Source organism: Bombus huntii, chromosome 14, assembly GCF_024542735.1.
Source record: "Bombus huntii isolate Logan2020A chromosome 14, iyBomHunt1.1, whole genome shotgun sequence".
Classification (NCBI taxonomy): Eukaryota; Metazoa; Arthropoda; class Insecta; order Hymenoptera; family Apidae; genus Bombus; species Bombus huntii.
The window spans coordinates 7041774-7068809 of NC_066251.1; the positions used below are offsets into that span (position 1 = coordinate 7041774).

At 28.8% G+C, this 27036-nt stretch overlaps 8 protein-coding genes across 14 annotated transcripts; 4 read left to right on the forward strand and 4 right to left on the reverse strand.

Annotated features, from left to right (window-relative positions):
* Positions 1-81: 81 nt before the first annotated feature.
* Positions 82-2198, reverse strand: LOC126873139 (mannose-1-phosphate guanyltransferase alpha-A). 2 transcript variants are annotated; one of them, XM_050633710.1, is made up of 5 exons: positions 2013-2198; positions 1273-1849; positions 922-1198; positions 572-836; positions 82-499 (listed from the first exon to the last, which is right to left on the reverse strand). In XM_050633710.1, exons 1-5 carry the CDS (start codon positions 2053-2055, stop codon positions 399-401), a joined length of 1263 nt encoding a protein of 420 aa, XP_050489667.1. In that variant the 5' UTR covers positions 2056-2198; the 3' UTR covers positions 82-398. The 2 variants fall into 2 exon arrangements, with proteins under 2 accessions (XP_050489667.1, XP_050489668.1); XM_050633711.1 differs by having other exon boundaries at positions 1273-1919; positions 2013-2160.
* Positions 2199-2456: 258 nt separating this feature from the next.
* LOC126873141 (congested-like trachea protein) lies at positions 2457-7947 on the reverse strand. Of its 3 annotated transcripts, none has more exons than XM_050633716.1 (6): positions 7650-7947; positions 7190-7278; positions 6618-6779; positions 6195-6509; positions 3091-3264; positions 2457-2977 (listed from the first exon to the last, which is right to left on the reverse strand). In XM_050633716.1, the coding sequence occupies exons 3-6, from the start codon at positions 6715-6717 to the stop codon at positions 2790-2792; spliced, it is 777 nt and encodes a 258-aa protein (XP_050489673.1). In that variant the 5' UTR covers positions 6718-6779; positions 7190-7278; positions 7650-7947; the 3' UTR covers positions 2457-2789. The 3 variants fall into 3 exon arrangements, with proteins under 3 accessions (XP_050489673.1, XP_050489671.1, XP_050489670.1); XM_050633714.1 differs by having other exon boundaries at positions 6618-6732; positions 7650-7946; XM_050633713.1 differs by lacking the exon at positions 7190-7278 and having other exon boundaries at positions 6618-6732; positions 7650-7946.
* Positions 3271-6189, forward strand: LOC126873129 (insulin-like growth factor-binding protein complex acid labile subunit). The gene is made up of 6 exons (XM_050633690.1): positions 3271-3676; positions 3847-3978; positions 4034-4171; positions 4237-5060; positions 5131-5680; positions 5753-6189. The coding sequence occupies exons 1-6, from the start codon at positions 3641-3643 to the stop codon at positions 5924-5926; spliced, it is 1854 nt and encodes a 617-aa protein (XP_050489647.1). The 5' UTR covers positions 3271-3640; the 3' UTR covers positions 5927-6189.
* A 316-nt stretch (positions 7948-8263) lies between the features above and the next one.
* LOC126873137 (5'-AMP-activated protein kinase catalytic subunit alpha-2) lies at positions 8264-11341 on the forward strand. The gene is made up of 10 exons (XM_050633707.1): positions 8264-8479; positions 8873-8986; positions 9097-9238; positions 9310-9548; positions 9636-9842; positions 9912-10017; positions 10123-10457; positions 10565-10728; positions 10802-10961; positions 11043-11341. The coding sequence occupies exons 2-10, from the start codon at positions 8884-8886 to the stop codon at positions 11132-11134; spliced, it is 1548 nt and encodes a 515-aa protein (XP_050489664.1). The 5' UTR covers positions 8264-8479; positions 8873-8883; the 3' UTR covers positions 11135-11341.
* A 182-nt stretch (positions 11342-11523) lies between these two features.
* LOC126873142 (adapter molecule Crk) lies at positions 11524-14703 on the forward strand. 2 transcript variants are annotated; one of them, XM_050633717.1, is made up of 4 exons: positions 11524-11825; positions 12097-12277; positions 12659-13014; positions 13192-14703. In XM_050633717.1, exons 2-4 carry the CDS (start codon positions 12243-12245, stop codon positions 13656-13658), a joined length of 858 nt encoding a protein of 285 aa, XP_050489674.1. In that variant the 5' UTR covers positions 11524-11825; positions 12097-12242; the 3' UTR covers positions 13659-14703. The 2 variants fall into 2 exon arrangements, with proteins under 2 accessions (XP_050489674.1, XP_050489675.1); XM_050633718.1 differs by lacking the exon at positions 11524-11825 and adding an exon at positions 11832-11980.
* A 1090-nt stretch (positions 14704-15793) lies between these two features.
* On the forward strand, positions 15794-19677 carry LOC126873534 (E3 ubiquitin-protein ligase UHRF1-like). Of its 2 annotated transcripts, XM_050634505.1 has the most exons (9): positions 15794-16102; positions 16441-16710; positions 16816-17042; positions 17120-17474; positions 17544-17723; positions 17802-17958; positions 18020-18218; positions 18292-18720; positions 18793-19677. In XM_050634505.1, exons 1-9 carry the CDS (start codon positions 16019-16021, stop codon positions 19010-19012), a joined length of 2121 nt encoding a protein of 706 aa, XP_050490462.1. In that variant the 5' UTR covers positions 15794-16018; the 3' UTR covers positions 19013-19677. The 2 variants fall into 2 exon arrangements, with proteins under 2 accessions (XP_050490462.1, XP_050490461.1); XM_050634504.1 differs by having other exon boundaries at positions 16441-17042.
* On the reverse strand, positions 19638-20625 carry LOC126873537 (protein CutA homolog). Its single transcript, XM_050634508.1, has 6 exons — positions 20392-20625; positions 20249-20308; positions 20119-20164; positions 20001-20050; positions 19883-19925; positions 19638-19799 (listed from the first exon to the last, which is right to left on the reverse strand). Exons 1-6 carry the CDS (start codon positions 20553-20555, stop codon positions 19725-19727), a joined length of 438 nt encoding a protein of 145 aa, XP_050490465.1. The 5' UTR covers positions 20556-20625; the 3' UTR covers positions 19638-19724.
* Positions 20626-20768: 143 nt separating this feature from the next.
* LOC126873536 (protein Fer3-like) lies at positions 20769-24024 on the reverse strand. Of its 2 annotated transcripts, XM_050634506.1 has the most exons (5): positions 23755-24024; positions 23236-23390; positions 22901-23060; positions 22384-22547; positions 20769-22301 (listed from the first exon to the last, which is right to left on the reverse strand). In XM_050634506.1, exons 1-4 carry the CDS (start codon positions 23800-23802, stop codon positions 22395-22397), a joined length of 516 nt encoding a protein of 171 aa, XP_050490463.1. In that variant the 5' UTR covers positions 23803-24024; the 3' UTR covers positions 20769-22301; positions 22384-22394. The 2 variants fall into 2 exon arrangements, with proteins under 2 accessions (XP_050490463.1, XP_050490464.1); XM_050634507.1 differs by having other exon boundaries at positions 20769-22547; positions 23236-23380; positions 23755-24023.
* Between the last annotated feature and the right edge of the window lie 3012 nt (positions 24025-27036).

Genomic DNA, 27036 nt, shown 5'->3' on the forward strand with positions numbered 1-27036 from the left:
AATATTCTTCACTAATTATTAACTTATTAGTGATTAAGGTGTTGAGTTTACAAATATAAGTCAGAAATACAAATGGAAAAATGGATATACAAGTGTCGAAAATGTCTATTTTCTTCATATTGTACATGGTATATCGTTATATATATTAATATATAAACTAACAATTGTGTGTAACAAAATCATTAGAAAATATTTATATCCATATAAATACCTTATATAAATCTGTATATTGTGCATCAGTATCAGTTTCTTAGAAAACTGATTTTATATTAAAGTCACTATTTTATAAATTGGCAATTTCAAACATACAATAGAAGTTAACGAAATATTGCACATATAAATTAGTTAACAGAGATATATTTTCTTAAATATTGTGATTTGCATTGTATGCATATACCTTATAGAATAATTTCATTTTTAAAGTTCCTAGTCAGTTCTTTGTGCGGTAAGACAATCGAATTTAACACTATTTTCTCTGCTGCCAAACGTACGCTCGTGCCTAAAATATAAATAGTAAAAATATATACATACTCATCTTCTTGTGTAAATAATCAATGAATAGACTATTTACCGAGGATTGTTATAGAAGGATTCAATTTTCCATTAGTGTTAAACAAGGGCAAGTTTTCCATTTTCGCAAATGGTTTGTCAGGATTAGGATCACATGGTGTTCCTTCTATCCTTGCCCACTCTCCCACATAGCTGCTTTTCCCAACGATACTGTGCAATACAATAGAATGTGCCTGAATATGAGCATTGGCTAATATAATTGACTCCCTTATTCTAACACCACGGGCAATGACAGCATTTGGGCCTATGCTTACATTTGGACCTAACTACAAATCAAATATTTCATGAAATTTATATTTAATTAATATTTCATGATTTTATAAGAACCAAATATCTATAAGAGCTTTTTACCACTGCTGTTTCGTGAACAGTAGCAGAAGGATGAATATAGATATCACCAATAATCTGAAAAGTTCCATTAACTGTAGAAGCAAGACGGTCTGGATGTTTTGCTTTATACAAAGCTAAATAGTGACGATTGGCATATATAGCAGAACCTGCAGTCTTAACTTGTGACCACCATTTTAGAACAGGTAAAGCAAATAAACGACCAGTTCCAGCTAAACGCATTAATATGTCTTGTTCTAGTGATATATGAGCTGGATCTTTACCATTACCATTGAATTGCCTATAAAGTAGCAGTATTTAGTCAAAATTCTTAAATACAAAAAACTTTCCAAAAAATCTTCTGAGGTGTCTTACGTAAAACTTTCCTGATTTTGTCTTGCATAAAAGACATCAGCCATGGTTTGAAAGATATCTAAGGAAGCAAGATAGATTCCACAATTGATTAAAGTGGAAACAAATGTCGATGGCTTCTCTACATAATGAGCAACCTTTCCTTCTTTGTCAAGAACCATACATCCAAAATTCAATGATTGCTGTCTAGTTGCTTCAGTGGCCATGATAGTAAGCAATGCTTGTTTCTCTTTATGATAATCTACTATTTCTTGCAAAGAAAAGTCAGCACATACATCACCATTCATTACAAAAAAATATGTAGGTCCACCAGAACGTATTTGATCACGAAAGTGATATAAGCCACCAGCTGTTCCTAATGGAATGAATTCTTGAAGATACCTAATGCTTATTTTATATATGCTTATCATTTCCTGAATAAATTGAGACAGATCACTTGCAAGGTATGATCCAATTATTAATATTTCACTAAGATTGTCCACTTTAGAACATGCTTCTATATGGTGCTGTATTACTGGTAATCCAGCAACAGGAAATAATGGTTTTGGTATATCTAATGAAAGAGGCCTAAATCTAGTACCTAAAAAATATATTTTTGAATTTAAAATATCCTGTGGATTACTCTCTTTTACTTATTATTTAATTCAATGCTGTAAAAAATGAGTAAAATCATATTTGAGGTTATATTTTTATACTGCTTATAACAACTATGTTAGAAATATTCATTTATGCGAAACACAGACCTTTTGACGGGCCTCCAATTAATATAACAGATTTTAATATCATCTTTATAAACAATATGAAGCTTTATTACAACTTAAAACAATTCTCTTGCTATAGTGATAAAAAGTTAATGTACTGATAGGTTTAGGAACCCTTCAAAATTTCCAGTTTGTAAATTCCAATTCAATGAGCAGGATAAGATAAGAATTACAATTTTCTGACAAATAATACGGTAGTAAACTTAACTTAAGCAAACATCAAACAGAATTTGTATGATCATTAAATAAACATAAACAATCATTTCTTACTTTATTTAAAGGTGAGAAATTTAAAATCTTACTCAGTAATAGAAAAAATGGTTTACTTCTGCGGATTTTTTAAATTCTTATGAAACGAAACTATTATTTGTAAATTTGTATCTTTAAAATGTAAATAGATTGAAAAGAAGATGATCAAAATTAAAATTGATTCTTCAAGTCCGTTGTTTATTTGCCCTTATAAAAAGATATATTAAACATTACAAAATAGAAATTCAACAATATAAAAAGATGATAAAGATTATTACATTGTGTATAAGCTATATTTAAAAAATAACTTATATAATAGCATTAATGACTAAGATAAAATAGATTAACAGTTCATTGCAAATTCATCATGAAATCATTAAGTGAATGCTATTATAAAAAAATATATTATTGTATCTTTCATTAAAGATAGAATACTTTACGAATATATTATCAATTCAACATATAACAGTGGTAGGAATACTATCTGCAGATATTTTATACAATTTTAAATTATGCATTAGGTAGTAGCCAATTCAAGAACTTTATAGCAACTTCAAACCCAAGGAAACATGCTGCATTTGCCGGAAATGCACGAAGCATCACTGGTACACATCCTTTATACAATGCTTTTGGTCCCTCTTCTTTCATTAAAACTACGAACACGTCCCGAATTCCGTTTTTGTAAGTACCATCTGGGGCTAAATAAGATATGTAAAACTTCAATTAATATCTTCCATAATTTGTTGTTAGTCAGATTTGTGAACATTACTTAGAATTTAATAATAAATTGTAATAAATTTATAATAAATACCACTTTGTAAACGACTTTTTAATACATCAGGTGGCATTCCAACAATCCAATTTGCTATACCAGCAAAACCACCAGCAACAATTGTTTGTAATATTCCTGTTTTGCCGTCTTCAGAGGACATCCACTTTTTGAGACACTCATATGTCATAAAGTACATTCCACTAGCAGGAACATCTAAATGTTAAATTTAAAAAATGATTAAGAAGATATATAAATTACCTGTATGGAAGACTTTATAAGATAAAAGCTTACAGATTCAGACAATTTTACATGTAAACAAGTAATAAATATATTATAAAAGATATTTATGAGATTGAAGGAAGATCAAGTTTCACCTGAATGTATATAATTAAAGCATTATGTGGAAACGTTATTTATAATTATAAGGCAAGAATAGTGTGTGTAGGTTGCTAGATAGGAAACATCCTGTTTGATAGGGCTCATCAAGGCAGATAGATAACAATTAACAAAATTCAGTTTCCTTCAAACCAGCGTACCATCATTGGTTTTAAGATCTGCTTTTCTTCAACACTCAAATTTTATTCTAATTATGATGGTTATTCTAATACTTGTCCTCACTTTGCTGGTATATAACTCTTTTCTTTATTTAATATGAAGAAGTGTAAGAGAAAAAGATTATTTTTCTCATAATATTTTTAAATTTAGTAATTTCTCATTGTAACATAGAGATTCTTAAGAGTGACTTTGCATGTATATTTAGCTGAATGATAAATTAATAAATAAATGTATGTTTAGAATGAGTGCTTTGGACAAATAATCGATATTGGCGATGTTTGGGAGGTAAAATGTCCACCAGGCTGTTCATGTGAGGTACAGAAATTTATTGATTTACCTTTGCATCGATGGATCAAAACGAGTCAAGATCAGGTATGAAAACTAGCTAACTTTCTTTTTGACATTTAATAATCTTTTTTCTCAACAGAACTTGACTAACGAATGCAATTTCGAATTTGGATTGAACATGGACCACTCTATGATACCCGAATTTTTAAATGTTGCAATTTGCGCTGTTGCCGAAGATTATGAAGAACTATTGGATAAACTCCCATCAGACATTCAGGTTGGTGTTACAGAATTGAACAGCGTAATTTTTTGCTATTCGAAAATAACGTATCTTTGTCTTAGGTGTTTACAATTCTTGAATCTGGTATGGGAAACTTCGAGATTCTTCTACAGTCTACAACATTTCAACGTTTTACAGATTTAATATCTTTAGACATTCAAGGAATAGATTATGAATCTGTAAAAAAAAGCTCGAATGTTAAACAAGGAAAACAAGGAGGAATCATTTTATCAGTTGATTCATTGTATCCATTAGGATTAAATCTTCTTTACCTAAATTTAGAACGAGTCAGATTGACAAGCCTGAGTCCAATGAAAAAAAATAAAGCTAATCTTGTGGTTAAACCAATGAATACAGTTACCAATGATGAAAATAATAACAAACAATTACTAAATAACATCAGCCAAAGTACAGGGCACAGATTGATATTTTTAAGTCAACAAAATAGTGGAGAAAGCGATGACAAGGAAATACTTCCTTATGATGTGTACAAACAAGAAATGGAAGGTTATCAAGAAACTGTTGGACTTTTTACTGGTTTAGGAGCTTTAACTCACTTAAGAGTTTATGATTGTGATTTAAAAGATATAACATGGCATATGTTTGATGGTTTGAATAATCTTGTTCATCTCTCACTAGAAAAAAATAGTTTGAAGTTCATTCCAGAATTTTGTTTTTATGGCACCCCAAATTTAAAAGTATTGTCACTTGCAAGTAATCAGTTGTTAACACTTAAGAGTGTAGATTTAGCTGGCTTATTGATGCTAGAAGATCTTGATTTAAGAGGGAATAATCTAACTTTTTTATCAGAACTATCTTTTCCCCCTTTCCCAATGTTGAAGATTGCAGATTTTCGGAAGAATCCTTTGGATTCTATATTCCCAAGGTATTTTAATTACATACATATTTTTATGATAATAAGATGTGAAATTAACATAAATATCTTCTGATTTCAGTACTTTTGAAATCATGAATACAACATTAGAACTTTATTTGGGAGGTGAAGATTCAAAATTATATCTACAAAAAAATTCTTTCTTAGGATTATGTCGGCTTCAAGCCTTATATCTGTATAATTTAGAAATACCAATGTTGGAACGTTTTGTATTTCAAGGAATGCCAGAGCTGTTAAAATTAAGAGCTCGTGGAAATATTTCAAGTATCGATCTTGATGCTTTTGTGGATTTAATCAAATTAGTAGATCTTGATTTAAGTTCTTGTCATATTCGTAAAATATCTATGGATGCATTTTATGGTTTGCAAAATGTTAAACGTATAGATCTATCAAATAATGAATTAGAATATATTCCACCTGGTTTATTTGGAGTACAACAACAGAAGCAACTTAAAGAAATTATCCTTTCAAAGAATAAGCTGACATCACTACCTATAGACTTTTTCAAAATGCTTCGGATTCCAAATAAACCACCACAATTTTCAATTGTAAGATTAGATAGCAATCCATGGGATTGTACTTGTTCGATGATTACATGGAATCCTTACTTGGTAAGTATAAAGAAGCTATTGTTTAAAGCTATTTTTTACCACACAATAATTATAATTTGATTGAAAAAAAAGGTAAACAGGTTACGAGAAATAGCACCAAGATGCTCAACTCCCAAGAAGCTGAAAAATTGGGGAGTTTTTCATGCATTACGCAAAGGTGGTTTGCAATGTAGAACCTTGAGGAGAAGGTATTTAAAGAAGTCTACATTGGGAAGAAATAATTATGAAGATAATATCATCAGTTAGCTAATATATGTTTTTAATTTACAATTAATATATGTGTATAAAAAACAAGGAACAAAATTAGACAGTTCAATTTTTCGTCTTTATAAGATAATTCTGCTTTCTAAATTTATCATAGTTGTATAATAACACTGTGTATAGATATAAGCTAGATATATAAGACTTAAGGAAATTCACAATAAAAAAGAGTAGCAATTGACAATTTCATAGTCTCTATATTTAAATTATTATAAAAATAAAATAAAAAAAGAACATTTTTGATATTACATACCTCTCAAAAGAGTAGCACAGGTACCTTTAAAAATATTCGGAATTCCTCCGTTCTTATAAAGTTGCTTTGTACAATCAATAGGGCCATTATATCTGGGTTTTGCATCACCCTGTTGTATTTGTAAAAGACATTTTATTCTTTCACCAGGAGCCATTATAACAGTTGTAAAGATGCCACTAAAAGCACCAGCATAGAATAGTTGCAAAGGAGACAGTTCAACATTGTCAGATCTCTTTATCAATTGCTTGCCAAGTCCAAATCCATAAAAACTTATGGCAAATATTGGAGCTACACCACATAAAGGTGCACCCATACCTAAAAGAAAAATATTGTAGATAATCTAATGAGCGAATATTTTTTAATAAGAAGAAAGAATTAATAGGATATATTTATACATGTTTAAGGTACAAACTATCTACCAACCCTTATATAGTCCACGTATTCCTTCTCTCGTGATTGTTTTCTTAGCACAATCAATTGTTCCATTATACAATACTGCTTCATTTGGACCTGGTAGGGGCATAGTTTGAAGGCGGACCTATTAACAATAATGTCCCTTCCAAACACTTATTTTGGTATAGAATATTATTAACAATAATTGAAAGGAAAACAAAAAAATGTCAGTACAAGCAATTTTGATAAATAAAAAGAATGTATGGAAAACATTAATTTCATTAATTATTTATTTTTGGTATAATATAATTGAACCATATACCTTCTCTTTTAATTTAATTATTTTTCATCACAATAAAAAAATTACAATAATTCCCATGGATCCTAATTTTTTTATTATATATGAAAATATTTTATGTCTTTATCAAAATATAAAATATTTAAAATAATGAACCACAATGATAATCATAGATAATTGATTAACATAAAAATTTAAAAGAATAGAAGGACAAAAAATAAAAAAAAGAAGACAATAAAAAAGTAGATTCTTAAATAAAAAGTTATATACAAAATCTAATCAGCACATATTGTGTTTCTTTTACCTAACATATCGAGCCAGTCCTCTTCAGAGAAAAACAGTTTATTCCTAAGTAGGATTTAATAATCCTACTTATAATTAGACTAGGTACAGCTGAAAAATTGGGGGATTATCTTTTACATTTAATTTTATAGAATAACTATTCTACCCCAAATTTCTATTTATACTTTATTATATACAAAAATTTTTAAAATGCATTTTAATTCAATTTTTTAATATTATAAAAAATATTAGCAGGTTAAAAATGATTTAAGAAATTATACTTTCTACTTGAATGTTTTATATATCAAATTCTGTTACACTTCAACAATGAAAACAAATGTTTGTTTTATTTGTACAAATTATAAAATTTATACTGCTTTGTTTATATACATATTTATTGCTATAATTTGTTATTGTTTATAAACATTGTTGTTGTTATATAAATAATTCATTATTTTTTATATTAATTAATGTAACCTTACTTTTATCGTGTCTAGGGGATGACCCACCACGATGGTGCATATTCCGCCGAATCCTCCACTTAGAAAATATTTAAGAAGGCTTATCTCATTTTCTGACATTTTAATGATAACGTGATTGGTAAATTTTACTTCGAAATAAAATAAAGAGTACAAAGATCAATATTATCTCTTAGGCGGTTCTAAAATCCAACCTCGAGTCTTATTAAAAAGAGAAACATGATGTTCGAATAAAGTAACAGCATTAATTAATATATTAATTCCTAAAATTGACAACTATAATTGCATAAACAATAATTATTCACAATAATGACTATCTCTATTAAAGTAAATATTAACTTTTATTTTCGATAAATTAATTATAAAATAAAAAAAGAAATATAAAATTAAAGTTTAAAAATAAATGAAATTGAAATGATCTTTTGGTATAATTAAAAAATTAAGAAATATATTTGAAAAATTGTATAATGTTATTCATATGCATATTTAAAAATGAATCAAATTAAAATATCTTTTATGTGGTTAAACAATTGGGTAATAAATTTAAAAAATTATATATATACTCTATATATTTCGTATAACAGATTTGAAAAGAAATTTTATATATGCCGCCAGATTAATTCGTGATAGCGCTATATACGTATACTTACTGAACATAAGATATTTTAGCATTATGAAGGCTCAATTTTCCTATGAATCAAAAATATCAATATAAAATTTATCACTAGCTTTCTAATCTTTGAATTTTGTGATAAATGATTTAACATATCCTGTTAAATGTCTGTGTAGTGGTATCTTCGAAATAATGTGTCAGAACATGTAAATAATATCAGGTGATTAAAGTTAATCATCTAGTTTATAATATTTATGACAGAGTTTATTTTATTATTTTACGTATTTTTATCTTCATATTTCTCAATGTAGCTATTTTATTCCTATCACATCTTAATGCTGGTAATTTAGCATTCTATTTGACCTTGCATTAAATGTTAAACAATTTCTTGGATTTGTGTAATGTAAATAAGCAATTGTAATAAAGTACCAGTAATTATCGACATTTTAACTTCATTGTTTCTACATAAATTTATATATTTTTGAGCTGCAACTTATGATTGTATTTTGCTTAAAGTTATTGTCATTGTAAGAATTCACATTTAGTCTAACTAATCTAATTTTATTAACATTATATTTTGTATTTGACTGGTGATGTTTGTTACATATTATAGAACTAACAACAATGTCTGAGAAAATTCCATCTAATCAACCACAGCCAATTGTTAAGATTGGCCATTATACACTTGGTCAAACATTAGGTGTTGGGACATTTGGTAAAGTAAAAAGTACGTAAATCTTCTATAAATAAACCTTTATTACTTTTATTGCTTTTATTACTTTTTATATTAAGTAATACCACAGCATACAAAATGCTTATAATTTATGTTTTTCATAGTTGGAGAACATGTCTTAACAAAACATAAAGTTGCTGTGAAAATTTTGAATCGTCAGAAAATTAAAAGTTTAGATGTGGTTGGAAAGATTAGAAGAGAGATACAAAATCTGAAACTTTTCAGACATCCTCACATTATTAAATTGTAAGTAATAGTAGCATGCTCTATAAAATATCAATTAATATAGAATATATCAATTTTTTGTTACAATTTAGATATCAAGTTATAAGCTCACCCACCGATATATTTATGATAATGGAATATGTATCAGGTGGAGAGTTGTTTGACTATATTGTAAAACATGGCAAACTAAAGGAATATGAGGCACGAAGATTCTTCCAACAGATTATTTCTGGTGTTGATTATTGTCATAGGCATATGATAGTTCATCGTGACTTAAAGCCAGAGAATCTATTGTTAGATCACAATCTACATGTAAAAATAGCAGATTTCGGTATTTGGATATAGTCAAGATCTTACTAACAAAGTTTATTGATTGAATGATATTATTCAAATAATCTAATAATTTATCAAATTATAGGTTTGTCAAACATGATGATGGATGGAGAATTTTTACGTACTTCTTGTGGCTCCCCTAATTATGCAGCGCCAGAAGTAATTTCTGGTAAATTATATGCTGGTCCTGAAGTCGATATATGGTCTTGTGGAATAATACTTTATGCTTTACTTTGTGGCACTTTACCATTTGATGATGAACATGTACCAACACTTTTCCGTAAAATTAAATGTAAGTAATAACAATCTGTATAACCTTTGATTTTAATGATTCATATAAAATTTCAAATATTTGTTTCAGCTGGAGTTTTTCCCATCCCAGAGTACCTGAATAAAAGTGTTGTAAGTCTTTTATGTCACATGTTACAAGTGGATCCTATGAAAAGAGCAACCATTGAAGATATCAAGTATATTCAATTTTTATTATATGTATTATGCATTACTTATAAATTTAAAAATTTTAAACATTTCTTTGATACAGTTTGAAATAATTACAAATATTTTTAATTTAGGAAACACGAATGGTTCCAGAAGGATTTACCTTCATATTTATTCCCGTCGCCTGTTGAACAAGACGCTTCTGTAATTGATATAGACGCAGTAAACGAAGTTTGTGAAAAATTCAATGTGAAAGAAGCAGAAGTCCATTCTGCATTATTAGGTGGAGACCCTCACGATCAACTGGCAATTGCCTATCACTTAATAATAGATAATAAAAGAATTGCAGACGAGGCTGCTAAAGCTGAATTAAAAGATTTCTATGTAGCTTCTAGTCCACCCCCTGTTGCTTTTAGCCCCAATGATACCAGTAGCAGTCCTTTGAGACCACATCCAGAGAGAATAGCACGTAAGAAGATAAACTAATGCTGTATCTTTAGAATTTAAAAAATTTGTTATTGTTTTCATCATAGAGTTTATGAAAACGATATTTGATATACTTTTTGTACATGTCAGCGTTTCGAGAAAGACAAAGTTCTCAAGGAAGTACATCGTCCTCGATACAAGGCGCTCGTGGTACGCCAGTAAAACGGGCTAAATGGCATTTAGGAATCCGTTCACAGTCTAAACCAAACGACATTATGAATGAAGTCTATCGAGCTATGAAAGCTCTCAATTTCGTAAGACTTTTCTTATAAACTAATCTATAAAGTAACAAATTTAATATATATAATAATACATATATATTTTTAGGAATGGAAAATCATAAATGCTTACAGCGTTAGAGTACGCCAAAAGAGTGAATTAACAGATAGATATAGTAAGATGTCGTTACAACTTTATCAAGTTGATTACAAAAGTTATTTATTGGATTTTAAATCTTTATCAAATGAAGAAGAAGATATTGGACGAGGTGAAGAATTTGAGTCAACGCTAATGATTTTTAATTGATAATTTATCTCAATATATTTTATTGTAAATATAACTGTTTTAGATCCTACACTTCCACCACCTCAAGCGACAGGTCATCATACAATGGAATTCTTCGAAATGTGCGCAGCATTAATCACGCAGTTAGCTCGATAAATTTGCTGTACAATATGAGTCATCATTTTTCAGAATTATGTTAATAATGCGTTTTACTTCTCGTTGTACTTTACACAACGTGTATCAGTGCAGTTCATAGGATAAAGGGAACATTTAGGAAGGAATATTTTAGGAAAATAATATCAGTTTCATAAAAAAAATTGAATGCGAGGAGGGGAAGAGTGTAATAAATCTGTAGAAAATCAAGTAATATTTCTTTAAACCTAACCATTTTAATATTCTGTAAAAAAAATCAAAGAGAAAGCGGTATTTTTATTTTTAAAAATATATCGATATCTTTGTACATACTATTGGTAAATTGGAAGAAACAAAATACATATATATTTTTTTTAAACGGAAGATTTTAGTTCCTCCATTGAGACGACAGAAAGCGCTAGGGACGAGTTTCTCAAGATTCTCGGAAGTTTCCACTCTACTCGCCACATACTCACAATCCAAGAAACTTCGGCCTGATCATTATTATTTCTGTTTTTATGTCACAGATTTAAGTGGAATATGCTGTTTGTAGCGTTAACGAAGGTGCAAATTCGAAATATTATTCGTCTGCTATTGGTTCGCGCATGAAAGGAAGTTGCACTTTTGCGCAATCTCAGTAGACAAATTGGGCAAAAAGAGTACCACTGACGATATTCGACGTGAGGTGAAGCCTAAGAACACGAAATTAGAAGAAGTAAGGGTTTTACTTCAAACATGTTTGCAATTGTTGAAACAGATACACAACTTCACACGAGACCCATTGACAAGTGATTCTATTACTCGAGTTCATCGGCGAGGTCGAGAACGAAAGTTTTTCAAATATATTATAATATATCATATATGTTATATGTACGGACGAACTTAAAGGATGTTCTTTTGATTTAGAAACATGGCTTTTTAAATACGCTGCATTGAAAGAGCCTAATGTTTGAAAACACTCTAAGAACAATGTTTTTATATTGCAGGATTTACAGAGAAAGAGAGAGGGAGGACTTGGGGACCTGTATTCAGGGGACTTGAACCCGGGCCTCCTCCGACTCGGACAGGGGCGCTCTTCGTTGCGCCATCAAGGCCCTGTTGCTGGAATTAATACCGATTACTTGCTAAAACAATGGCTGCTGCTTTCAATCAATATGACAAGTACAGGTAAATAAAGAAATGATTTTGGTCTTGCTGTTATGCGTCATGAAATCAATTGACGTCGTCTAATAAAGTAATAAATATGATGTTGCATCAACGATTAACCTTTAAAGTTTTATTTAACTGATGTTGAACAAATTTGTAATAACCTCTTATGAAAATTATATTATAAATAATTTGATGTATTTAAGATAAGCGAATGTTATTTAAAGTAATATTTGTATTTTTTAATATTTTGGTTGTTGATATGTATATTGTATTGTATTCTTATTTACTAATATGTATATGTATGCTTGTTTTTATAAATTTATGATACTTGATGTGCAGAACCTTAAATTTGAATCTTTTGTGGGATTAATTATCTTTTTATTGTGGTGTCTTTTTTAGTTGGTATTTTGGTGCAATGTCACGACAAGATGCCTCGGATTTACTCATGGGTGAAAAAGTAGGCGGCGTATTCTTAGTTCGTGACAGCACATCGATACATGGAGATTTTGTTCTATGTGTACGAGAAGACAACAAGGTTAGCCATTATATTATAAATAAAATTCAGCAGGGTGATCAAATACGTTATCGGATCGGAGATCAAACGTTTCCTGATATTCCCAACCTTTTGGCTTTTTACAAATTACATTATTTGGATACAACACCACTGATCAGGCCTGCATCTAAAAAGACACAGAGGGTAATAGCAAAATATGATTTTGAAGGCAATGATCCTGATGATTTACCGTTTAGGAAAGGTTCGTAGGTTTTAATTTTTATTTTAAATATTTTAAGTATTACTTTGAAAGTGACTGGTTAACATATAATGTCTCTTATATTTTTAGTTGATTGCAATTAATAATTTGATTAAGCAATGCAATTTTTAAAATTGTAAGTTTTTATATTTTGTATAAATTCAATAATGTTATTTTTAGGAGAAATTCTTACAATTATATCAAAAGATGAAGAACAATGGTGGACTGCTAGAAATAGCCTTGGTCAAACTGGTTCAGTTCCAGTACCATATGTTCAGAAGTATGAAGAAGACAATCACTCTGTGATTGAGAATAATTCATGCCCAGAAAGTGGCGGAAGTTCAACTACAAATTCTAATTCGGTTTCTGCTTGTCAAATGTCTTATCCAGAAAGTGGACAAGGGACCACCCGCAGATCAAATATTCAAAGAACATTGCCTGCTTTTGCAAAAGTGAAACAAGCAAGGGTACCAAACGCATATGATAAAACTGCTTTAAAATTAGAAGTTGGAGATGTGATAAAAGTAACAAAGACTAATATAAATGGTCAGTGGGAAGGTGAATTGCATGGCAAGGTTGGCCATTTTCCATTCACACATGTTGAGTTTGTAGATAATGAGACTGGAGAAGACAATCAGGAAATTTAATGGAAGTCTTCCAGGTGTGATGAATAAAAGAAATTGACTTGGAAAGTTCTACATTGGCAGTTTAAGTTTACATTAGCAGCTATTCTGTGTACTGGTACATGAAATCAGTCTATTTTAAAATTCTGTATACAATTTGTAACTTCAAACATAACGTCAATTTTGTGACGTTTTTATTAATTATATAATACTTTAAATATACAAAATTTATGTGAATATTTTTACAACTCGTTTAACTTTTCTAGTCATAAAGTAATAAATAATCATGTACGATTACTGATTAATATCGATTCAAAAGTTATAAAAACATTCTTTTCATTTAAGTTTCGTACCGGTACATACATATTGTGCTGCTTAGCCATAGGTTGTGCCACAGATGGAGCAACATTTTCTACTAGAATATTCTATTTAATGATGGAGCTGTTAACCATATTACAATTGTAATTATATATAAATTACGCTAATTATATATTACTATGTAATTATATAAGTTCTAATTGATTAGTAACTCTTTTAAGAGAGCAGAATCTGTGAATTTACGTTTATACATGAATGGTATTATATTGTCATGATTGTAAGTTATGCAAATTACTTGTTAATATGTAATTATACAAATTGCAAGAACATTTAGTTTTGTAAAAATAGTAGCAACTTTAAAGTTCCGCTTTACGCTATATATACATATACATATTAGTTTTATCGTAACAACAGTCATATATGAGTTATTGTAAATTATATATTAGTATATATAAGTGAAATATGTCCTGAATTTTTGTAAGACTAATAATTTCCTGAATTTATTCGAAAAACTTTTGTTCAATTTTAGAAATTAGTATAGAAATATAGTTATGTATGTATAAATACATTTTAATATATATTTACATATTATATTATATTTGTAAAAATTGTAATTTTATCGTAAACTTCAATCGTTTTCCGATATTTTTATATGAGAAAAAACTGGAAACTTTAGAGTTCTGCTCACAATGATGCGTATTAATCGTGTAATTAATAAATTAATTAAATAAATATAATTAATTAAATATAATTATGTGTAAGTTGTATGTACGTTAAGTATAGCTGTGTGAGAACAGGATTGCAATTTTTTGTATTTTCAGAGGTACAATTTACGATTGGAATTGTTTCTTTTTTATGAATCCGAAAAGGTACTTTCATTTTAAATCTTTACTAATGAAGATTTAGTAATTAAGATAGTACAAAAATTGTATAATTTGTATACAATCCTCAGTGTTTATAATTATATCGTATTTTCTAAAAAATCTAATTTGGATTAGAGATTTTATTTACACATAGAAAGCTTGATATTAATATGTAGTTATATATATTTCTTTATGTATAAAAATTTCTTATCAAATTGATCACCATTGTATATGAATTGTACAAGGAACTGTCTAGGTATACATTTGAAAAGTTAGTTTCAGAATTAGGACTGTGGCTAATTTACCAGTTCCTAAATAATTACAAGCTATTAATTTTCAATTTAACCCTTTTTTTGGTTTTTCGGTTTTTTATAAGATGTACAATTTATTAAATTTCACATAAATAGTACAATTTTAAATTGTTAACAACCAACTGCACGGAAAGAGTATATATTTCAATTAGCTTCGTCAATAGATATGAATAACGGAGGAATTAAAATATACTTATTCATATAATTGCATGCATATTGATAAAGTAAGCATTAAGACCGTGCAAATTTTTATACTCATATTTGTAACACTTTTATATGATATATATTTTAATTTTTAAAATATGTAGAAACTAAGAGTACAATAAATAAAAAATTAAAAAATAAATGTTTGTATAGATTTATTATGTTAAATATATATTGGACAATTTAATTAATATTTTTACATATTTCTATCATAGATATTCAACAGTATTCATTTTAAACCTATTTATTACTATCTTAATATGGTACACAATATTATTTAAGATTTAGAATTCACAAAATAAAATATAAACAAATATAATAAAATTTTTTACTACTGGACGATAAATTTTATAAAAGCAAGTTGTCTGATTGGCTCATTTTTTTGTTTTAATGGAAATGACCAATGACAACGACGTATATACCTGAATGTGACTGCTTTCTTGTTCTATCTCTTTTTCCGCCATATATACCCACGGTCTGTTCCCGCCAAATTTCTCAGTAGTAAATGCCAACAAGTGTTGAAGTTACTCACGACTGATGACAGTCACTGTTGGTTTATTTGCACTTCTATGAATGTTAATGAAGTGAATTACATTTTTTGGTTTTGCACACGTTGATCGTTGTGTTAAAGAACTAGGCACAAGATAACGCATTTTTTGAAAATTTTTGACTGAATAAACATATTAAAATGTACGTTAAAGTGAGAACAATGGATGGTAAACAGGAGGCAATATTAACCATCTCCAAATTGACGGAAGTGGAAGAGTTTAAGGTAAAATAAATGTAGTATAGGAAGTACTAATTTCAGATAAAAAATACAATTTTTTATCTTTCGTGAAAGTTGTGATTTTATCTCTGATATTTACGTTTAATGCTGACATTCTTGAAGTAAAAAAATCTGACTTTATTAAATATTCCATTATTTTATTAAAAACATTTATTTAATGTTAGTTACAATTATTTAATAATAATAATGTGTGAATAAAAAGAAATTATCTATTTGGAATATAGTATTTCTATATTTATATAATTCTATCTATTTGAAGTATTCGTATACTTATTTAATAACATTTTGTAAAATCTTTCATTTATAAAAATATTATTTTGCAGCGTGAGATTGAAAAGGAATTGAATATAAAAGTGGATTTACAACGGTTATTCTTCCGTGGGAAACAATTAGAAAATGGTTATAAGCTATATGATTATAATGTTAATTTGAATGATGTAATTCAATTAATGGTTAAAATACAAATCAGTGAAGTAGAAAGCCAAGCTACTTCGAGTACTAAAGTTACTTCTAGTTCTATTATTAAAGAAGAAATTGTAGATAATTCTAGCAAAGAAGAAAAGTTGTCTGAAGCAGAAAGTTTATATTATAAGGTTGGAGATGCGGTAGATTGTCTTGATCAAACTTATGGAGCTTGGTTTGAGGCAATAATATTAAAAATCTTTAAAAGAGATGATAATATTATTTATAATATGCAGTGGGAATTTGATGATAAAGCTCCAGCTTTCAATGTACCTGAGTCATCAGTAAGACCACGTGCAAGGCGTTTATTAAAATTTGATAGCTTAAAAATAGGTCAAAAAGTGATGATCAATCACAATGTTGATGATCCCAAAGTAACAGGATTATGGTATGATTTTACAATATTGAAAATAGATAAAAAGAAGAAGGTACAAGAACTTATTGGGATATTGCATATTGGAAAGTAAGTATTGTATAATTCAAATATTCAGTTTAAGTTGGTATAATGTATGATTAAAATATGTGTATCTATTTAAATAGGGACCAACCACTTGAGAATCGGAAAGTAAATCCTAAAGGAGAGATTTTTGCCATAGAAGAACCAAAATTTCTTACAGATAGAAGTCCTGAAGATGAACAACATATGGTCAGTAGTGGTAAACGAAGACGTGTACAAGCTTATTGTGATGCATGTTTGGACAATCCTAATAAGGAATGCAGAGAATGTGGTTGTAGAGTCTGTGCTGGGAAAGAAGATGAACACAATCTTCTCTTATGCGATGAGTGTAATTCCGCATATCATTTAAGTTGTTTGAATCCTCCATTAACATCTATACCTGAAGAAGATTACTGGTATTGCCCAGAATGTAAAAATGATGAAAATGAAATTGTGAAGGTTAATTACCACTTAATAATATTTTATTTTGTAATATTTATAAAATTTATAAATCATTATTTTTTAAAGGCAGGTGATAAACTTAAACAAACGAAAAAAAAAACGAATGAAAACAATAGTAGTAAGAGAGATTGGGGTAAAGGAATGGCATGTGTAGGAAGGACAAAAGAGTGCAGTATAGTTCCACCTAATCATCGTGGACCTATTCCAGGAGTAGAAGTTGGAATGTGTTGGATGTACAGAGTACAGGTAATTGAAATTTTTAAATAATCTTTAATTTTAATAACTTTTGTGTATATAAATAAATCAAGGATATGTAAATGATAGGTGTCTGAAGTTGGAGTGCATAGACCACATATAGCTGGAATTCATGGGAGAGAAACAGATTGTGCGTATTCTATTGTATTATCTGGAGGTTACGAGGATGATATTGATAACGGTGATGAGTTTATTTATACTGGCTCTGGAGGCAGGGACCTATCAGGTAGAATATTTAATTATAAATAAATTTGTTATGACTCAATTAATTTGTTATATTTATAAAGGAAATAAAAGAACAGCTGAACAAAGTTGCGATCAGATGTTGACTCGAATGAATAAAGCATTGGCTCTAAATTGCAATGCAAAGCTCAATGCGACAACCGGCGCTACAGCTGAAGATTGGAGAGGTGGTATACCTGTAAGAGTTGTCAGAAATTTCAAACTCGCTAAACATAGCAAATATGCACCAGAAGAGGGCAACAGGTATAATAATAATCATTATTGTTATTTTTATATGTTCTAATATTTAGTTTTTGCAAAAATATTTTTATTTTAGATATGATGGCATATATAAGGTAGTAAAGTATTATCCAGATACAGGCAAAAGCGGATTTCGCGTATGGAGATATTTATTAAGGAGAGATGATCCAGCAGCTGCACCATGGACCGAAGAGGGTAAAGCACGTATAGAGGCTCTTGGTTTAAAACCAATGTATCCAGATGGATACTTGGAAGCAATGGCAAAAAATAAAATAAATAAAACTAATAAGACAAATAAAAAGCGAAATATACTAATGGAAGAAGAAAATTCTACCTCTTCGAAAAAAGAACCACCAAAGAAGAAAAAGAAACTTGAGAGTTATGAATTAGAAAGTGAAGTAATGAAACATATTGAAGAAGATCAAGCAAATATAAAATTATGGGATGAATGTCGTAAGGCTTTACCAGATGGAAAAACTGCATTTTTACAACAAGTTTCAGAAAGGTATGTTACTCATCAAGTTTTTAGTAAATATATTTGTTATATTTTCAAATTTTTATAATTTTTAAATTGCAGATTCACATGTCCCTGTTGCTTGGAACTTGTTTATAATCCTGTCACGATTCCGTGCACACATAATATTTGTCTTAATTGTTTAAAACGTTCTTTTTCGTCGGGTGTCCAATATTGCCCGTCATGTCGTTATTTATTAGACAAAAATTATAAAATGGAAGTTAATCAATGTTTATCATCTGCTCTGTTATCGCTTTATCCAGGATATGAGGGTGGCAGATAACATTAATTTTTAGTAAAATAATACTTATATTTCAAATACGAATTTACACACACACCTAGACTCCATTAAATAATATTTTAGATACAATTTATGGTTCACGAATAAAATGTATTAGTGATTTTCTTATAATACATACTTATAGGGTGGACAACATATTCTGATAGTATAAAAAATTTTTGTTAGTATACAAAATTTATTGCCATGATTCACTACAATAACAATTAATTTTATTATTACAACATTTACATTAATAAATATAACAATTTTATTATTATATTTGCATTAATAAATTGACTGACAATACTAATAAGATAAAAAAAAGAACGAATTTTCTTTCAGAAAGAGAGAAACGTTCAAGAAATGAAAATATACATAGTTATTGTAGTACTTATTTTTATATTGATTTTTGATTTATACAGTTTCGAGTTTTATATTTGTATGTAGTATAAGATTTATACAATTGACTATACACTATAAATGTTTGATCATTTATTTGTACATCCATGTGTCCAAATTTAAATCAACTGTAATGGATCTAGTTTGCATTTTTGTTAATTGTATTGTTTTTTCTAATTAGCATAACATAACTTTTCATGGTAGTGAAAAATTCATAAAACAATTCATGTTATTTTATAACAAAGTAAATAAATGTTTTTATTATAATATATGACATTAGAATCCTTTTAAATATGGATATAGAAGAAAAGTTATTTTATTGCTCTCTTTGATTGATAGGTGGAACTATCTCGCTTATCCATTGGAGATATTTGTGACTTCCATTTTGAATCTATAATAAAACATTGTTCAACTTTCATCTGCATTATATTAGAGTACATATCCTATGTTAAAATATAATTAAACAATACTTACAGGTAATGAGATTACTTCACAAACTTCATATGGATGGTTCTCCCTGTTCAAAGCCAGTTCAAAATTAATTTTAATCGTATGTATATAATAATTCAAAAATATCAAAATATGTACTTACATTACATATTTTGTTAGGGCATTTACAGTATCAGTCCTAGTTTTTATCATCTAAAATAAAGTATATAAAGTGTGTATCAATAACTTTAACCTACTAACATTACTTTTTTGCTTCTTACCAGTAGAAGTTCATTATCTTCATTAATTTCATTTTTCCATTCATATCTATAATATATAAATAATATTTCTAAATGAAATTAAAATATTTTAGTCTGCATGCACAATGAACAGTACATACATTATACTTACACCGATGTAAGCCCTGGTATAATATTAACGCAAGCGGCTAATTTATTCTTCACCAAGCCACTATAAATTAAGTATAGATTAATTAAAGTAATAATTTTTATTTTTTAGAGAATTAATTTTCAATAGGTTATATCGATCCTTACTGAGACAATTTTTTAGCGACTTCTTGTGTTGGAACTGTTACGTATGCAACAGAATGAACTCCAGCGAGATCGCTCATGTTTCTATAAGTAGTAGCAGGAACACCTCTAGCGAAACAAAAGAGCGTAATTATTCCAAAAATCGGTTTGCACAATACAAGTGACATTTGTATCCAATTTTTGTGGAACCGGTACTTTTTTCACTAACTTGAAGATTGCTTCAGAAGTACCAACTTAGGGTACATTCTCGAATCGCTGTTTGAGATCGATTAATCAGTTTTCAGAAATAAATTATTTAAAGAACTAAGGAAATGACGGTTTTTTACCGAAAACATTTATTATTAAAAGGAATCAATTTTTAAATAATCAGGCTTACAAAGATTTAACAAATTAAAATATCATAAAAATCATATGCTACTTTGTAAGTAACTTTATAAGAAATAATGTGTAAAAATTTGAAATTTATCTAATGATTATTCTCGAACATTACTGAGTATCAGATTAAAAAGTATAGTTTCGAAAAAACCGCATTTAACCCTGCTGCGATCCTTTGATTCTTTATATTCTTTCAATTGTGTTTTCGTTTTAATCGAATAGAGGGCTTATAACGTTTTAAGAAATTTTTAGTATGTTGTTACTATTACGTTATTATGTCATTGTTATCATTATTATTATCATGGCATTATGTTATTATTATCATTATTATATCAGTAATGATTCTTTCTTATTTTTCTCAAACTTAAGAAATTTTCTAATAAGAGAGGAATACAATTCAGTAAAAAATAATTCAAAGAATGCAATCAAGTTAAAATTTTATACAAAGAAATTTCTTCAATCTTTTAAAACAGACAAAATGGTGTATTAACGAAAGATACATACTGTGATAGTATTTGTACATCTTATATTTAAATATAATGATAATATGTAATAAGCAGATTTACATAAATTATGGAAGACACGGATTTTTATCTTATTTCGTAAAATCACATAAACATTAAGTGTTAGTTAATGTTTTTTCGAGTGGGTTCTTAACTACGCTTACTGTAATTTACTTAATACTCGAATTGTAACACTTATACGTATATGTGGATACATTAATCTTACTTAATTTCAAACATATAGGACATTACGTTCTTAGATGTATTTTGCACTCGATAGTTTTGTTCATATGAATGATTATATTATTTCGACGATTTACTTATCAATAAACTTAAAATATTTGTTGACAATTTTTAGAAGTATTCGAGTATGTGTAAGTTACTTCAATTTATGTAATTATTTTATTAAATATCCTTACAAAATCAAATTTGCGATATGTTTAATTAAAAAATCTTCTTTATGATTTTTCGAAAATAAAGAAATTAGATGATAATCTATAGACTGCGAATATTTATGTAAATTCATATTTTTGTAGAGATAATTAAAAAAATGTAACCTAAGTAGAAGATTATTTTATATACTAAATATTATAACGAATACTATACTGTGGATATTTTATATACATATCTTCGCGTATTATATGCATTTTGTGCACTTCGGCGCAAATTTTCCATAAATGCATAAAAAATCTGTCATCTAATAATGTACTTTGATTTCTGTATGTATTTTGAAACATGTACCGTGAGTTTGAAAAATCGAGTATCTATTAAAATATTAAAGAGAGGATTCGAATGAGTGGAGGTCAATGCCAGATTTGTTAAGGTTGTCATCATATTGTTTTCTTACCAGTAACCAAAGTTATCATTCAACCGCATGTACATACATATGCAATTTTGTTAACTCAATATTTTCCAGGAAATATATCCATTTGAAATAGACCAAATTGAACTTTTTAATATGTAACCAACCGTTTACCATGTTTTCTTACGCATATCACAAGTTATGGTAATTTTATTTCTAAAAATACCAGACTGCTGAAATTGTAAAACGATTTACGTATAAAAAATTGATTTTTGATCAAATTCTTCTGTTTTAGGTTTTCATATGAGTGTTTACGTCTTATAGGTTTAATTTGGCAAGTAGTATTCCCTCGGGATGTATTCTGGTTTTGGGCTACTCGGTTCAATTCCAAGCAGCTCTCCCATAAATGCAATGTAAGTGATGGCCAAGCGCAAAGTCTCGATCCTCGAGAGTCGTTTTTCGTAAGCAAAAGTTGGCACCTGAGGAATAAAGGTCGTAAAATAATTTTAAGCAACATTGGTATATCAATAGAATGCAGATATCTATGGATTTATGAGAAATGTAAAATTGCACAAAATGCACATAATACGCAAAAGTATACAAAATGTTCAAAGTGAAATATTTATTATAATATTCCCTGAATTCCTTCAGTTGTGCTCATTAAAGTATATACTTGGATAAACATTCGCTAATAACTAATATAAAAATTAATTGTACAAAATTATACAAACGCATAATACAATAGTAGCAAAAGATAATCATTCTTATAGAAGTTAGCAATATTGTTATGAGATTCAAGAATAGAACAAAAATCTATGCATATACAACTCACTTTTCTGCGTAACTTGTCGAAAGCTTCGTTTAAATTGAACATTCTGCGCCTCTCACGGATGTTTGCTGCTCTTCTTTGCGAAACAGTCGCCACGCGACGCCTTGGTTTCTTTGTGGTGGACGATGGGAGATTCGGAGATCTACCATTAGGCGTGTAACGACTGAAATTATTTTATTCATTGACAATTAATTAATAAAACGTCGTTGTAAATAATTCTCATTTCTTTCAAGATTTGAAATCTTCAAAGTTCAGAATTATTTCTTCGATTTATCGCTGCGTAAACTAGAATTGTGACAAGAAATTTAGCTATTGCTATAGCACACAGGGATAATTACCTTTGATGTAATAATGCACAGGGTTGTCTATATAATCCGTGTTCGTTCACATGAGAGTGCGAAGGAGGCGGTGCTTGGTATAAGACAGAACTGTCCCACATCGGGTAGCTTCCGAGTTCGCCGCTGACGTACTGCGACATATCCGCTGTAATCACCTATTTCATTTACTTGCATTTACTTTTATATGCACGCTATTTCTTATTAATGCAAAAGAAATATCATCATTCGTGCTAATTATTATCTCTCATTATTATACAAACACAAATGAAAAATTAAATATTAATATTATATATTATTGTATTAAATGTCGAAAGAAATATTAGAAAATTGTTAATCAAACTTCTCATTCGTGTTCTATGGATTATCACAATGTAATAATTTTATTTAATCAGTAAATAAGTAGCATTCTGAACAATATTGTAGTAAAAGATGTGTTACAATAATACTAATTTATTGATCTTATTTCTATACTATATACCTTTGTAATTAAGGGATTCACTTTTAATTATTTATACTCACTGGTGCTTGATTTCCATTGATCTCCCACAACGGTTCGGTGTAGCTCATATCCCGGGTTCTATCCAGGAGCAAATGAGTTCAGGAAGTACCACCCTCGTATTTCAATTAAAAAAAAAAATAATGAAAAAGAATGTCGATACACGAGTCAAATAAAACGTTTGTTGCGGTCTGAGTGTCACCTTCAATCTGAGGATTCCACTGATACCCTCATCCAGGGAATCGAACTCCTGGAGCTTGGTACATCTCGAGCCCGCCCCTTTTTCAAAGCAACCCTCTGGAACCACTGTTATTCACTATTCTCGGACGCTTGCGTCGTCATCCCTGTTCCAATTGGAGAATCTCACCCTTAACCAACTTGTGTGAAACACGATCGTTGGACAGGTGGTTGTGAAGGGTGGAGCTTACGGACAATCCTCATGGTTTGCCTTGTTTCGTAGGAGTTGAGGGTTGAACAGTATCGGAATTATCGACCCTGGTATGTTAAAGATGGACAAACTATTTGTTGGAAGCTTTTTTTAGATGTCTACATTTCTTTCGTTTCTTTTAATTTACTTCTTCTCTTTGTAATTGCAAAAGTTTTGTCTACATTCAACACTTCATGAAATAGATATTGATAAGAAATGATGAAATGAAGGGAAAATTATTTAACAATTTATTATTGTTCGAATATTTTTGAATTCAAAACCGATATTTCTTGAACGAACTTATCATTTTATTGATTTTCACAATGAACTTCTTGATATTGTCTGTCACTTTTTATTATGACATGCAAACTTACGTATTAATTTTGAAAAAGCGAATAGCATTGTATATTTTAAAGAACGATTAACAAATTTTCTTTTATCTCCCTTCAGGAATCATAGCATTGCACGTGTGCTAAATGGAGTGTAATCATCTGGTAGAGTTCTTCTGTCAACGTATTAAGCACAATCAAAGTATGAAAATTGATGCTAAAATATTATGTACTACCAAATATTATACTATTGTGATGTTTTTCTTTAGAAGTAGTATGAAAATCCTTTATTTTTCATCTGGACAAGTAAGATTACTTTATTATATATGTAACAAAATTTAAATTAAAATACAATTCATCCACTGATGATTAATGATTAGATTTGTTTTAAAATCACGAAAGACACAATTTTCTGCAAGTTAGGATATTACGATTTCTTTACGATCATTTCGAGACAAATTGCTCCACATATTGAGGTCGTAACAGGATCACTCAAAAGACCATGACAAAGTCTCCTCAGAAGGGTAACATATTGTTAAACCGAGGGTGTGTTCCCCCAAATTAATTAAATAGATATTAGCCGATTCACTTGACACTAAGTTCTCCCTTTGGACGCATATAAACATCCAGTGTGCTATCTGCGTGTCAAATCGCATTGTGTTTGCTTTAAGAGTTCGAGGGTGCATAAAGTTATTAATATTAAGCTACGAGCAAGCAGTCTTATTAAGATCATTCTCTCTTCTTTTTATTCTCTTACTGTCACTTTGTTATTGTTTGCATTTAAAAAAAATAATTTAGTCGCGTTCTTTACTTTTTTTTTTTTGACAATTTGAGAATTATTATCAAGCATATTTATTCATCTTCTAACACCCTTTTCTATATTTTAAAAATTTTTCCAGAATAATAAAAAAATAATAAGATAAGAAAAACACTTCTTAGAACTTGAACGATGAAAAATATAAAAGAAATTATTTCATAGTACGCTAAAAAGGAAAGGAATTTTATAAAAATTATATCAACTAAACACGATATGAAATATGCATTTTTAAATTTTATTTTGTATTTGTACATGCAGTAAGTATGCTACTTAAGAATGTCTTATAATAAATGCGATAAAATGCGAGAACGAGAAACGTATTAATTTATCTAACATATGATATATATCTTATAGGTTTGTATCCATTAACTGTGTCGGTGGATCTTTAATTCGAGTCTGGTAATATGCACTATATCCATAACTGCAAGCTGACGCTTTGGATCGATGCTCTGAGCGTCGGCGCTGAAATGCTTCATAACTGAATTTCGAAGCTTTTCTAGAATGAAGGATATTCGATATAATGTAAAATGAAAGGCAATTTACCCACCGTAAACACGTATTGGGATAAAATCAGTTAATTCAACAGAAACCATTAAAACAGATTAGTCAGTTACGTATTCTAAAAGTTTTTATTTTTTTATATTTTCATTTTTGATGAGTTCTAGTAAGTATGCAGCAGTTAAATGCTATAAATGATTATTTCTCATATTGAAAATATTAATTTTCTATTTAATCTAATTTAATTTAGACAAGTGTAATATTATTTTTCGAATACACTTAAATAACTCAAATAATCCAGTAATAATTGCATTATTACAAGAATTCTAATAAATTGACGTTTTCCTTTGTTTTTCAACAATTTGTAATGTTTTTAGATTATAACTTATAATATAATTTATAATATAAGACAGTAAATCATCCTAACTTTTCGTATGTTCTGATTTTATAAAAAATAACTGACAAATATGTGGGATGACGTAAAGGGTGTCAAAAATCAGATTTGGGTTCATCCCCTCGTGGTGCACGTGTTCGTTTGTGATCTAATTCTGATGCGATTCGAACAATGGATGCGCCTTCCGCAACAGGGTCACGCCATTGACAGCAATTACGTGATTTCGTTACAGAGATTTCCATCTTCTTGAATAACACGTCGCCATATACCTAATACGGATTTATCACAGGGTTTCACTAAAATAGGGAAAAATTCGAACAAAATCTGTTTCTTTGTGATATGATAAGACTTAGATTTTCAATGGACATGTAGTTACGAAATAAAAATAACAATATATAGATATGAATTTTCATTAAAATACTGCAGCATTCTATGCTGTATTACGCTTTATTTAGGTATATATAAAATTATAAACAAATGCAAACAATTAATTTCAAGAAATATTAAGATAAATATATGACTAATTTAATATAGAAAGCTATTAATTTGCAGCAAAATACTGCAATATGTAGTGTTACAACATTACGCAGGCATTATATCATATTGCATTTTATTTAGATATATATAAATTATAAATAAATTCGATGATTGACTTCGAGAAATAATAAGATAAATAAACGAATAGTTTAATATCATATTTATAGAAATCTTGGAAAAATTCTTAAAAGATTTTTAGAGAAATGTCGAGAAGATGTACACAATATAAAAAGTTAAAATAAAGAGATAAACTAATTTTATTATAAGAATATATAATTTTTTATACATAAAACGTTACATTAA

Excerpts from the sequence above, each read along its gene's own strand:
- LOC126873139 (XM_050633710.1), bottom strand. The coding sequence starts at position 2,055 with ATGATATTAAAATCTGTTATATTAATTGGAGGCCCGTCAAAAG. Across the intron at positions 1,199-1,272 it reads CAAAATCAGGAAAGTTTTAC|GCAATTCAATGGTAATGGTA; the intron begins GTAAGACACCTC and ends GCTACTTTATAG. Across the intron at positions 500-571 it reads TCCTTCTATAACAATCCTCG|GCACGAGCGTACGTTTGGCA; the intron begins GTAAATAGTCTA and ends TTTATATTTTAG.
- LOC126873129 (XM_050633690.1), top strand. The coding sequence starts at position 3,641 with ATGATGGTTATTCTAATACTTGTCCTCACTTTGCTG. Across the intron at positions 4,172-4,236 it reads AACTCCCATCAGACATTCAG|GTGTTTACAATTCTTGAATC; the intron begins GTTGGTGTTACA and ends TCTTTGTCTTAG. Across the intron at positions 5,681-5,752 it reads TTACATGGAATCCTTACTTG|GTAAACAGGTTACGAGAAAT; the intron begins GTAAGTATAAAG and ends TTGAAAAAAAAG.
- LOC126873141 (XM_050633713.1), bottom strand. The coding sequence starts at position 7,748 with ATGTCAGAAAATGAGATAAGCCTTCTTAAATATTTTCTAAGTGGAGGA. Across the intron at positions 6,510-6,617 it reads AATACGTGGACTATATAAGG|GTATGGGTGCACCTTTATGT; the intron begins GTTGGTAGATAG and ends TTTTTCTTTTAG. Across the intron at positions 3,265-6,194 it reads CTGTGCTACTCTTTTGAGAG|ATGTTCCTGCTAGTGGAATG; the intron begins GTATGTAATATC and ends TTTAACATTTAG.
- LOC126873137 (XM_050633707.1), top strand. The coding sequence starts at position 8,884 with ATGTCTGAGAAAATTCCATCTAATCAACCACAGCCAATTGTTAAGATT. Across the intron at positions 10,458-10,564 it reads ACATCCAGAGAGAATAGCAC|CGTTTCGAGAAAGACAAAGT; the intron begins GTAAGAAGATAA and ends TGTACATGTCAG. Across the intron at positions 10,962-11,042 it reads AGAAGAAGATATTGGACGAG|ATCCTACACTTCCACCACCT; the intron begins GTGAAGAATTTG and ends TAACTGTTTTAG.
- LOC126873142 (XM_050633717.1), top strand. The coding sequence starts at position 12,243 with ATGGCTGCTGCTTTCAATCAATATGACAAGTACAG. Across the intron at positions 12,278-12,658 it reads AATCAATATGACAAGTACAG|TTGGTATTTTGGTGCAATGT; the intron begins GTAAATAAAGAA and ends TGTCTTTTTTAG. Across the intron at positions 13,015-13,191 it reads TGATTTACCGTTTAGGAAAG|GAGAAATTCTTACAATTATA; the intron begins GTTCGTAGGTTT and ends TGTTATTTTTAG.
- LOC126873534 (XM_050634504.1), top strand. The coding sequence starts at position 16,019 with ATGTACGTTAAAGTGAGAACAATGGATGGTAAACAGGAGGCAATATTA. Across the intron at positions 16,103-16,440 it reads CGGAAGTGGAAGAGTTTAAG|CGTGAGATTGAAAAGGAATT; the intron begins GTAAAATAAATG and ends ATTATTTTGCAG. Across the intron at positions 17,475-17,543 it reads ATGAAAATGAAATTGTGAAG|GCAGGTGATAAACTTAAACA; the intron begins GTTAATTACCAC and ends TATTTTTTAAAG.
- LOC126873537 (XM_050634508.1), bottom strand. The coding sequence starts at position 20,555 with ATGTCACTTGTATTGTGCAAACCGATTTTTGGAATAATTACGCTCTTT. Across the intron at positions 20,165-20,248 it reads ATACCAGGGCTTACATCGGT|ATATGAATGGAAAAATGAAA; the intron begins GTAAGTATAATG and ends TATATATTATAG. Across the intron at positions 19,926-20,000 it reads GCCCTAACAAAATATGTAAT|GGAGAACCATCCATATGAAG; the intron begins GTAAGTACATAT and ends GGCTTTGAACAG.
- LOC126873536 (XM_050634506.1), bottom strand. The coding sequence starts at position 23,802 with ATGAGCTACACCGAACCGTTGTGGGAGATCAATGGAAATCAAGCACCA. Across the intron at positions 23,391-23,754 it reads TCAATGGAAATCAAGCACCA|GTGATTACAGCGGATATGTC; the intron begins GTGAGTATAAAT and ends TAAATGAAATAG. Across the intron at positions 22,548-22,900 it reads TCGACAAGTTACGCAGAAAA|GTGCCAACTTTTGCTTACGA; the intron begins GTGAGTTGTATA and ends TTTATTCCTCAG.